The 12,389-nt window shown below is 37.0% G+C and overlaps 1 protein-coding gene and 1 non-coding gene across 2 annotated transcripts in view; one reads left to right on the top strand and one right to left on the bottom strand.

Moving 5' to 3' along the window:
• LOC109363693 (maestro heat-like repeat-containing protein family member 2B) overlaps positions 1-12,162 on the top strand; it is a 169,012-nt gene extending 156,850 nt beyond the window's left edge. The window contains exon 31 of the mRNA XM_085224092.1: positions 12,102-12,162. Within this exon, the coding sequence (XP_085080218.1) occupies positions 12,102-12,162 (61 nt within the window). The remainder of the gene's footprint in view (positions 1-12,101) is intronic.
• Positions 1,492-1,596, bottom strand: LOC116216223 (U6 spliceosomal RNA). The gene has a single exon (XR_014881311.1). It is a non-coding gene; the product is annotated as a U6 spliceosomal RNA (small nuclear RNA).
• Positions 12,163-12,389: the final 227 nt, after the last annotated feature.

The following is a 12,389-nucleotide window of genomic DNA, read 5'->3' as shown; positions in this document are numbered from 1 at the left end:
ACTGCTGTGCAAAGCTAACCCCAGATGATCTGGAGATCCCTGATGGGTTCATCTAAGCACTGATCCTTATGAGGTGAGGATTTACTACCTCACACAGGTGCCGTGGCAGCTGCAGAGCTGCTTTAAAAGCATTCCTGAATCTCCAGATGAAAGTAATTCTGCAGATGAGAAACGATGTCCATAACAGTAATATTCAAGGCATAAACAATGAATGTGAAATTTCTAGTCATAAAATACCATCCTAAATATAGTAGATTATTTTACTTATTAAAGATTATGAAAACTTTATTTAATTCCGTCTGGAAATTATCTGTTTCTTGAGGTGAGAACAGAATTTTAGCTGGGAGCGTATGTGATCATTGGCAATCTAAAGTCAGAGAACCATTTACAAGAAGCACTGGTAGCAGTTCTCCTGTATCTGAAGTTTCTGAAACCACTGTATCCTCCAGAGTACACATGGGCTTCTCTACATCACTTCTCAGAAAACCATGATAGAATCATAGAATTGCTCAGGTTGGAAAAGACCTTAAAGATCATCATGTCCAACCATGACCTAACTATACTACCCTAACTCTAACAACGCTCCATTATATCATGCCCCTGAGCACCACATCCACATGGTTTTTAAACACATTTAGGGATGGTGACTCAACCACCTCCCTGGAGAACCTATTCCAGTGCTTAACAATCCTTTCTGTAAATAAGTTCTTCCTGATATCCAACCTAAACCTCCCCCGGTGCAACTTATCATAGAATCATATCATAGAATCATAGAATGGCCTGGGTTGAAAAAGAGCACAATAATAATCTAGTTTCAACCCCCCCTGCTATGTGCAGGTTTGCCAATCACTAGACCACGCTGCCCAGAGCCACATCCAGTCTGGCCTTGAATGTCTCCAGGGATGGGGCATCCACAACCTCCTTAGGCAACCTGTTCCAGTGCGTCACCACCCTCTCAGTGAAAAACTTGCTCCTAATATCCAACCTAAACCTCCCCTGTCTCAGTTTAAAACCAGTCCCCCTTGTCCTATCACTATCCACCCTCATAAACAGCTGTTCCCCTCCTGTTTGTATGCTCCTTTCAAGTACTGGAAGGTCACAATGAGGTCTCCCCAGAGCTTTCTCTTCTCCAAGCTAAACAAGCCCAGTTCCCTCAACTTTCCCTCACAGGAGAGGTGCTCCAGCCCTCTGATCATCTTAGTGGCCCTCCTCTGGACCCAATATAAGAGCTCTGTGTCTTTCTTGTGCTGGGGGTCCCAGGTCTGGACACAGTACTCCAGATGGAGCCTCACAAGAACTGAATAGAGGGGGACAATCACCTCCCTTTCCCTGCTGGCCTTTTTAACGCAGCCCAGAACACAGTTGGCCTTCTGGGCTGCAAGCGCACACTGCTGGCTCATGTTCAGCTTCTAGTCCACGAGGACCCCCAAGTCCTTCTCCGCAGGGCTTCTCCCTGGGGAATCTTCTCCCAGTTTGTATAAATACCTGGGAAAAATATGGGAACGCTTCTCGAATTTGTGTGTCATCCTTGCAGAGACCATATTAATCTTCTCTGTATTATTCCAATGTTAGTATATGTGCTGCTGAAGCAAGCCCAAACTTGATGCCAATGCTATTGTCTTTCCTGCTCACTGGCAGAGGGACTGAAGCCCTATTATCACCTAACTTAGCATCAGTGGAGAGTGGTATTTTAATGTTTTTAGTTTCTTTTTTGGCAGAAGGTCAGAACAGGGCATATTGATGTACTGGATACAGGTAATCTGAATTCGTGTTCTTTTTTACCTTACCCGTGAGCTGTTCCAGTTTCCTACAAATTTTTTTAAGTGTTAATAATGGCTTCTTGGGAAAGTGCAGCACCTGGGTATAACATCTGTTCTGAAATATAATTTATTTGTAAAAGCGTCAAGAGAAAACACTGAATTAGCTTATCATTTAGTGATTATGTCTTAGCGAGTCCCTAGAAATTTAGAAATTGTTGGTTCAAATTTCCTCAGGGAAAGGAATAAACTGAACGGTGCTCTTTCTATCCTGACAGGATGCCTAACCTCTCTGTTACTCAGCCATGAATACTATCACCTGCAGCAGTTTTGTGAACATAGCCCCTTATTTTCTTCACTTTTCATATCGACTCTGAAATGGAATATTTTATTTTGGCTGAGAAAAAAGCAATTTCATCCAAGTTCTCATTTTGTCAAGAAAAAAGCAAAACATTTCAGTGTTTATTCAATTTGTTTTTTTCTAATGGGTTCACTATTGGGGGAGGGACAGAATCAGTTTGCATGTTCCCAATCAAATTTTCTTGAAGGGGGATTTTCCTCTTCTTGGTAAGGCCATAAAAAAAAGACAGTTTAAAAAAATGTTTATTTTAAACAAGAATAAAGATGAAAATCAGTACAATAAAATTGCTTTTTGGATAAACAGAGTTTTATTACTTCCTCACAAGTAGCATTATGCTTTTGCACAATATTCCTGAAATCTTTGCAGCCCTTTGCAGGGCTCTTTCACTAACTCATAAACACACAGGAAAGAATAGAAGCATCAGTAACAGACTAAGGCAGCAGTAATGAACTGTGGAGTCAAACTGCTGATAACAACAGGAGTTTAATATTAGCCATTAACCTCTACAACATGCCTGTATTCAACTTGGAACAAGCTCACAGAAAATGTTACTTTGCCTTTTTATATGCAATCCAACAAAAATGCTCACATCTGAGGTTCTTACAGTTACAAATTATGTGCATGGTTAAGACTGTAAAAAAACAAGAGCTAAAGTAATTGCAAACCTTAAAATGTATGGATGCTCAAACTCTACAGGTTTTTTCTTATTTTGTGTGTATGTGTGTATGTGTGTGTGTGTGTGTGTGTGTGTGTGTGTGTGTGGTTGTGTGGAATTTCTTGTGACTTCTGTGCAGATACTTGATTTCTCCTGCAGAGACTGCAGTCATCTGCAATGGTAAAAGATGGATTTCTGGACTGCAGGAGGTAGGGAAGTGCATGGCTAGCTGAAGCTCCAAGCAAATTCTCACAGTTAACTGTAACTAAAATTAAACTGGTTATGTGCAAGTTCAAACTCTCTGCACTTTAAGAAAAAAACATTTTTGGGAGTTGTGGGGGAAAGAAAGAAAGGAAGAGAGAGAAAACTTTTCTTTCATTATCACCTTTTAAGCAGCTCTGGGTCAAATTTTGATAAGCTCCTGTTCCAGCTCCTGTGATTGCTCAAGTTTCTATAACCAGATGCGATCAAGTTTGTCAGGAAGAGGTGATAAATTTCATTAGTTTGCCTTCCTTCAGCTTTATCACACAACCTCCTGAGAGCACAGTATGCAGTACACACCTGTTTGGCTAAGACATCAAAAATAAGAAAATGTAAAAATAATGCTGCTTCCGACCAAATATTACCTTACATTTATCATCAGATTTTTATGGAAACAAACAAAAGTCTCCATGAAAATGTTGCCCAAGGGGACACATTTTTGTTCAATTTTGGAGTTTAAATCTTTGCTCCTTTACCATGCTTACTGTTCAGTATTTCCAGATTCCTCAATCTTAGTTCTTCTGGAAGATCTTTTGTATAGACGGAATTATGTTTTATCACATGCAGTATTCAAATATCCTTTAGTTCTTTTCATTACTAAATTTTATATTCCATATATAGAACTGAATTAATTCATGGAAGTTCTTTCTTGGATTCTGCAAGTATTTGTGTTTCTCCAGTCAAGTCGTTAATCTTTGAGAAGGTTTTGCATGATCTTATAACTACCTTATAACTTTGTCAAATTACTGTTCCCAATTCTGTCTGAGTGTCTTCATTTTAATTTTGTCTAACGCAGTTTGTTACCCTATGTTTTTCTTCAGGTCTAAGATTTCTAGTATGTCCCTTTCATGTTTTGATTGACAAAATCATGATTTTCTGTTGTTTTCAAAGAAGTGGGATTCATCCCTATACAAGTGTAACAATGTAGAAAGGAGCACAAGTATCAAATAATAAGGTAAGGATTATTTTTTGCTACTGTGAACATGGTAATGTTGCCATATGCTACCATATTTATATCATCTTTTACTGCCACAAAAGTATTTTTAATCATGAAATGCAAACAAACAAACACCCCTAAAAACCCCCAAACAGTCCCCTATAATTAATTTTTAATTCATATTTCCTCACAGATAATGTAAGCATGCTCCTAGCCTGCCACTTTAGGAAGATCGATCCAAAATAAATCACAATAGGAAAAAGTGATGATAACCATTCAGCATGAATAAGATTGTTTAGATCATATTTCCTCTTTCCGAGTTGATTTTTCTCCTTCTTGTGTGTGCTGGGGACAACGCTTTTGCCTCAGTAGATTTTAGTATATCACATGTTTATTCAAGGTTGAGTAAGCAACACAAGACTGAAATTTATAGGACATAGATAATGTTTTACGTTCTGATACACTTTATTTGGGAAAGTCACAATCTCCTTGGCACATCCTTTAAACACTAGTGAGGTCTTATTCTAATAGATGGATACCCTTATATTTAAGTACATTTATAAAAATGCTAGCAACTAGTGCCCTTATTTCTCTATTTCAATATATAAGTGGAGAGAAAATGCTGATTTGTTTTTTTTTTCTGAATTATGATAATTTTGTAAATGTAGAGTTAAATTTCGGGTTTTAATTCAACTTCAGACTGTCCTAAAGTATGGGAACAAGATTTAAACCAGTAAAAATTTGAGGAATCCTTTTACATAGTATCACCTTCTTTACTATTGTAACATTAGAAATTCTGTAGACTTTCTATGAAAATGAACATTAAATTAAAAAAATAAACACTGGCATGCTAGTGCTTTCAAAGGGATAGGAGCCCAAGAGCTGAAACAAAAATATCCAATATTTAAAATATTTTGATAAACTAAAAGGGTTTGCACCACTACGAAGGTGATGCATACCATGTTTTAGCAGAATTTTTTACTGCATAGTGTGACAATGTGCTCTTCTCTGCCCCCAGCCTCAACATTTGGCCTGGCCATTATACCTAAGGCCTTGCTCAGGACTGATAACGTTGTCTTGCTAAATACTACGACTGTATGTCAATCACCTTATCCCATACATAGTGAGCAGCCCAAGAGACCTGAGCTCTAATTTTTGTAACATGACTGCTTGTGACCTCCTCAGATCCTTCTAAATATTGTGAACACGAGTGAATGTAGCCATGGGGCAGATTATGTGAAGTAATTGTTGGAGGTGAATTATTGCGATGTCCGTATCTCAGGAGAAAGTTCAGTGCTGAGGAAACCTGCAGAGTGGAATGTGATGAATATGCAGGGAGTCTGTCCCATGATAGTTCCCTTGGCAACACAAGCCCTGCAAACCTTAGATTGTTAGCAGCACCAGGATAACTTGGATGTTGGCTTTGAGGGATACAGCAGGAAGGGTGGAGTGGAGCCTAAATGCCATTCTCTGTGATAATATTACAAGGATGGGAACTTGCTGATAATACGGAACTGATAGACTGCATTGCTGTCACCCTGAGTCAGCAGCTTTTCATTTTTCATCACATCAATTATAACAAAGATGTGTATGACTACAGTCACCCAAGCTCCAGTTGAAAGTAAGCAAATAGTGCAAAAATGGTTTAAAGGAAGAAAGAGCTGGGATATATACCACCACAGAACCTTTGGGAGGACACTGTTGGATTCTGGAACCAGTTGACAGGTATTTACAGACATTTATTTCCCATCCCTCAATAGGGGTTCCTATTGGGTAAAATTCACACATGGTTTTACTGAGTGCTTCCCTGGGAAACTTAGAAATCTTTATAGAGTTTTTCCATAATTTAACAAGTTTATGGTTGGTTATATTATTCACATTATTGGTACTCAGACAAACTCTGAAGACAGTATAAATATCAGCAGCAATCCAAAAGAATCTGTAATATGTTGCTTCAATAAAAAGCCCTATTCACTATTAGCTCTCTCACAGGGAGCAGCCAGACTCCTTAAAATTGATCATGAGAGCCTATTTGAACGCAACTGTACCTTAGTATCAAAGTGGGTATTTACTCTTTAACACAATGTGTAGAGCTTAATGGAAAATGTACAGTTTCTTTAAATATAGTGAAAAAAAACGGTATCATTTTCAGGGGTAAGGAGAAAACCAAGTTGTAAAAGTATTAAAGTTAATGAAAATCTGTTAGTTGGCATGATTACAAGACACAGAAAGCACAGTAGCAAATATAAAAAGCCTTTTCAACTTCTACATGATAAATGTATGCGCTCCTGCTACAATAATACATGTATATTTAGATTTCCAGGAAATGTTATCACTAAGATATATAGTGAATGATAAAATCAGAGTATTTTCCATTTTGATGCCTTAATTAGAACTGGAAGTTCTGTAACTAGAACTTTTAAACGAAATATAATGTTAGATGTCAATTCTTAGGATTCAAAAATGGTAATTAAATTCATTGTGACAACCATACAGCTTTTCATGCTCAAAAGCCTGAATTGTAAACGCAGTTATACAGGAAGAAAATCTGCATAAAAAGGTATAATGTGATTAAAAACAGAGGAAATGTATGATGTGATTACTTTCACATATCCATCTTTCACTGAATAACTGAAAGTATATAAATTATCCATATTCTATGAAATTTTCAGAGTACAAGAGTTAACAGGCTGATGCTTAAGCAACAGATACTCTCTTTTTGGTGCTTCTTTCATACAATACTTTTTTCCACGTCTGATATTTGTTTCATTTCCAGAAACTACTAATAAAAAAAATAATCTAAAAAAAAAAAAAAAAAAAAAGAAAAAGAAAACAGGAAACCGCTTAGAATGTGTGAGTAGAATATTTTTTTTTTACAAAGACTAAAACTGCATCCCAATTAATTGTTATCATTTTATCTTGATTAAAAGAACTTTACATGCAATTTTTTTTGTGATGAAAATTATTCATAGGGGCAGATCACAGCCGTTGGGATGATGCACTGTGACAAGGAAGGTCAGTTTAATGAATCTATGTTGTCATGGTGTTTTAAACCTGAAATCAATACTGTCATAAATAGAAACCTCTCTCTCTCTGACGTCATACTTCATATTCAAATGCTTTTTGATTTGCTTTGTTTTCATCCTCTTTCTACTGAAGCCCCTTCTCTGTACCTCTACATCTTTATCTCTTCAGGTTACTTTTAATTTCTTTCTTTTTATCACTCCCTCTCTCTTATGCTTTCTATATAATAAAGAACAATAACTGCAAACTCTTCCTGCAAGTCACTACTACCTTTCAGCAGATGGCACTGTTATTTAGTCTAAATAACAGGGCAAGATAATTAACTTAAAAACTCTTCTTAAATGATTAAATATAGACTCCTGTTTAACTACATTTCCATCTTACATGCAACATCAACTACAAAAGAAAAGCAACACATAAAAAATATTAGAAAAATATTTTAAAAACATGACTATAATGAAAATGTGTCATTAAAAAGTAACTTGAACCATTTAATGAACTACCACTCTTCTTCTCATAGCACATTGCAAACATAATTTTGGAATGATTTTACAGGACTGACATAGTGACATTATCCTACTACGCTAGCAGGTAATTTTGAATTTTTTTGTATGGTCACTCATACACATCTGCAAAGGAGTATCTGCAAAGCACTGCTGTCAGCATGAGTGCATTCCCTCTACTGAGAGTGGCATCAGCTCTGTTTGACACGTGGAGACCTCCAGGGTCTGCACTGTGGGTTCCCACAGGCACACAGGGAGCCTGGTAGAGAACAAGCAAATGCTCTGCCAATGCTGTCAGAAAAACATGCAGCTTCTGTCAGCTCCAATTACAAAGAGAAGATGAATCACATCTCTTAACTCTGTCCCCGGTGGCACTCCAGCTGCTGGAAAGCAGCCGTGTGAGCAGGACTTTCTCTGGGCTGCTGTTAGCTCCACACTTTTCCCTGTTGCTCCATTCTGAGGACTCCTGAGCTGGAAAATCATCTTCTATCATTTCTCTCAGACTGATCCATGTGCTTCTACTTACAGTTTGCTCCCATTACTTTTCTGTTGCAACTAGCACTGGCTATTTTAATTCTAATACGTCCCATAACCTTACAGATTCAGTTGCCTTTCAGCAGTCCTGAGGAAAAGGACTTCAGGGTGTTGGTTGATGAAAAACTCAACACGAGCCAGCCATGTGAGCTTGCATCCCAGAATGCCAACTGTATCCTGCATCAAAAGAAGAGTGACCAGCATGTCAAGGGAGGAGATCATGTCCCTCTACTCTGCTCTTATGAGGCCTTACCTGAGGTCCCCAGAACAAGAAGGGCATGGACCTAATAGAGTGGATCCAGAGGAAGACCACAAGGGTGATCAGAGAGCTGGAGAACCTCTCCTATGAAGACAGGCTGAGAGAGTTGGTATAGTGATAGGGAACTGAGAGAGTGTAGTGATAGAAAAATGGATAATGACTTTTAACTAAAAGAGGATAGACTTAGATAAGATTTGAGGAAGAAATTCTTTACTCAAAAGTGAGGTAGTGGAACTGTTTTGCAGAGAAGCTCCAAGGATGTCCCATCCAGGACAGAGAGGATGAGGCTTTGATCAACCTGATCTAGTGAAGGTGTTTGTACTCCTGGTGAGGGTTTGGTACTAGATGATTATTAAGTTCTCTTCAACCCAAACCTTTTTATGACTTTATGATCTTATGATTCTATGATTCTATTATATTGTTTCCAGAGCAAATTGCTAATGGTAAGTCTTATGAAATTTGTCTGGTCCTTGGATTATTGCTCCCTGCAGCTCTTCCACTGCTATGTAAAGAGCAGGAAATGGTGGACTGGTATAGAAAGTAAGCGTTTGAAGTCAGTCCTTATAAACAGCAATACATCGCTGAAGGGAGTCATCAAGTATGTGCTCATAAGTAAGGCATGGCCTACAGGACACTGTCATGGGGAAAACTCTCATACCTTTTCTGGAGACTCTGAGTGACAGGATACTCCTCTCATGTGCTTGTGGGGCTCAGTGAAGGAATCAGAGGTCTGCACACAATTACAGGGCTACAACTGTAACACTGTGATGGATGGATACAGACTATTTAGGAAAACTGGCTGAGAATTTAAGGAGGTAGAAGTGCAGACCTCTGATTCCTCCACTGATCCCCAGTGGGAATGCACTGAGCTCTGCTTACATATCTACAATGAACCAGTCATCAGCTGCGTCAGAATTAAAGTGGAGACCTATGTAAATGATGTTTTTGCAAATTTCTGCTATGGACTACTTGATCAGGATGAAGAAGTAAATGAGGCCTCTTCAGGCACTTGGGAGAAGCCTTACATTCTCCAGCCCCAGTTCTTATGGGGAACACCCGAATACCTGCTGGTGGAACAGCACAGCAAAGCACAGAAGGCTTCAGAAGTGCAGTGAAATCTTCCTATCACAGCTGATTAAGGAACCCACAAGAAAAGAACAAGGCATTCTGATAGGCCTGATTCTTAAAGGAACAAAAACTTGTCAGGGAAGTGAAGGTCAGCAGCAGCCTTGGCAGTAGTGATCATGAGACAGTGCAGTTTAGGATCTTCAGAGAAGACAAGGTAAAAAGCAGGATCACATCCTGGACAAAGGAGAGCAGACCTTGACCACTTCAGAGATCTACTTCAAAGAATCCAGTAGGATACAGCTGGGGAAAAAAAAAAAAAAAAGTCTGGTAAAGATTTGCTTTTCAAGAATCACCCTCTCCAATGCTTCATTCCAATATGCAGGAATGGAAGGAAAGGAAGCAGGGTGGCTGCACGGAAGAACCAGAAGCCCTTAACTGGACTTAAATATGAAAAGGAAGCATATAAGATGTGGAAAAATGTTGAATGATCCTGGAGAAACATGGGGATAGTGTACCAGGATAGTATTAGAAAAGCTAAAGATCCTCATGAATTGAATCTGGAAAGAGATGTGAAGGGCGACAAGAAAATCTTCTACAGGTTTAGCCGCATCAAAATATGATACTTTTCCTTTCCCCTCTCTCTCACGAAGATCAATTAACTAAACATTTCTGTGGTTTTCTATCACAGGATCCTATCTTGCTTTCCTTCACTCCTTCTATTACCTTCCAACTCCTCAGACTTCTCTGGAACATTATCTGTCTTTTCATATTTGCCATTTTAATCACCTTTTTACTTTTTTTTTTTCTTCCTTTTTCTTTTTCCCTTCTTCATGCCTTTAATCTCATGACTTTACTGTTCTTTGAATTCTATCTCTTTCCCTAGACTACCAAGCCATTTTGTCATTTATATAAGTCACAGTCCAATTCCTTCACTCTCATTTGTCTGTGATTCACAGACTGAGAATGGTGGTGTAGAAGGATGTCTTTTTAAATGCTTTCCTTTCATTTCTGTAATACTCACTATTGCTATTTCCATGCCTTCATTAACCTTACATAGCTCGTATCATGCTTCCTAGTGCATACGAGTGCACCAGCATCCGAGTGTTCCTCCATTGTCCATTTTCCATCACTGAATAGGAATCAAAATATTTTATGTTTCCTTCATATTTCTTTAAGTTCTCCTAAAAACAAACAAACAAACAAACAAAAAAAAACTATGAAACTTCTGTTCACTTAATAATTAGAAAATCTTAAAAATTCTTTAACATCAGACCATCAGGTCTCATTTTCATATTCATTCATCCTAGATGTGGCTTTGCAAATCTTCTTAGCACAAATAGCTTGTCACAAGATCTTTTTATTAGGCCTTAATTCTAATCACTCCAAATATTATGCAACAATTACTTTTCAATTCTGCTAATAGGAAAGAGTTAATGTTTTAGAGCTTGCAAGAGGATCAAAATAGGGAGATGATGCTAAGTAGTAATGAATCTGGGAGCAGATGGTGTGGACATGTGAAGTTTATGGAAGATATTAAGATTTATATAAATATACTACCAGTAGGAGAAATTTCTTTAATTCTGTTAATATTTTTATTTAAACTTCAGATTTTTTTTCCTGGAAATATGATAATATGAACATCATGTTTTCATAAAATGTTTTACAGCATTTAAAATCATTTCAACATTAGTTTTAGAAGCATTCAACTGTCCCCACTGCTTAAGCAATTCTTTGCTTCTGAAAAGAGTTTTCATTTTCTGGATTAAAATGAACAAAAAAGATTTGAACAGTGAAACATGAATGAAATAACTACAGATAAAAGATGATCTAACTAGCTGGTTGAAAAATAAAAAATCAGATCTGAATAGTAACTGTATCCTTATTGGGCCAGCCATGTAGACAGAAACTAAATGTAAAATATGATTACTATATTTTGAAGCAGACAGGATATAATGCAGCAACAGCCCCCATACTGTTAATTGTTACTGTTTATTTGTGATGTAAAATGTGTAAGATTTGCAAACATTTAGCATTTAAAAAATAATCTTCATCAATAATAAGGAGAAATCTATAGCACTGATGACTGTTCTTTGCTTAAAGAAAAATTACCTAGAAATGAACAGGAATATTAGTTATTAAGCTTTTGATAAACAAATTAATTTAAACTCCATGATTTCTCCAGATTTACATTATCTTGTGTTTTCAATAAAAGTACCATCTTACTGTGAAGATTTATGTGTTAAGAAAAAGAAAAAAGAAGAGAGTTTAACATCAAAAAACATAAAGGTCCAAAATATTTAAAAGATTCTGTTGTAAAACTGAAAACAGACCCATTCACATTAAAATACCTTCCCTTGTTTGTGGAAAATGAATTTTGATGGACTATTTACATTTTCTATTTCCCTTCCACCAACAAAGGTGACCTAATTCATTTAATTATGAATAGATTTCAATGCTTACCATTCTCCTTTCACTAAAAGACTTTAGCATTTTTTTCGGTACCAGATCAGAACAAAACCTGCTCCTGGATATCTTATTTTTACCCATATTGCTACCCTTGGATTTAAGACTCATCACTCATTGGAAGGAAAATCCTCTCCACATTAGTAGATAGATTTTTTTTTTTTTTTAATCACAAATAACGAACTCTCCTTAAATTATGGAAAATCTTCTGAAGCATCTGATTATTTCTTGAATACGTGGAAAATTCTTCTGTATGTTTGTTCTTTCTATATTTTGCAGAAACTTTGATAAACTTGAGCAACAAGATGACATTCCAATAATTTTTGGTAGTTGTCAATGACAGTTAATCCCTTCCTTTTATATGCTCAGGAACAAATGTTTACCGCTCATCTTTGTCTTCTTACAAGGAAATGGAAAAAATTTAAATTATCTAACAATATTTTTTTATAATGTTATGTATTATATTCTGTAACATCTTTCCTCTCTTTTCGGATGGAAGTTGTTAAATCTGAAGTAAATTATGCTTAGCTGTTGTGGAGCATCTGACATGAAATGAGTGCATAAAAT

Source organism: Meleagris gallopavo, chromosome 1, assembly GCF_905368555.1.
Source record: "Meleagris gallopavo chromosome 1, MGAL_WU_HG_1.1, whole genome shotgun sequence".
In the NCBI taxonomy this organism is placed as follows: domain Eukaryota; kingdom Metazoa; phylum Chordata; class Aves; order Galliformes; family Phasianidae; genus Meleagris; species Meleagris gallopavo.
The sequence above is the reverse complement of the archived record's forward strand: the minus strand, read 5'-3'. Positions and strand labels throughout refer to the sequence as shown.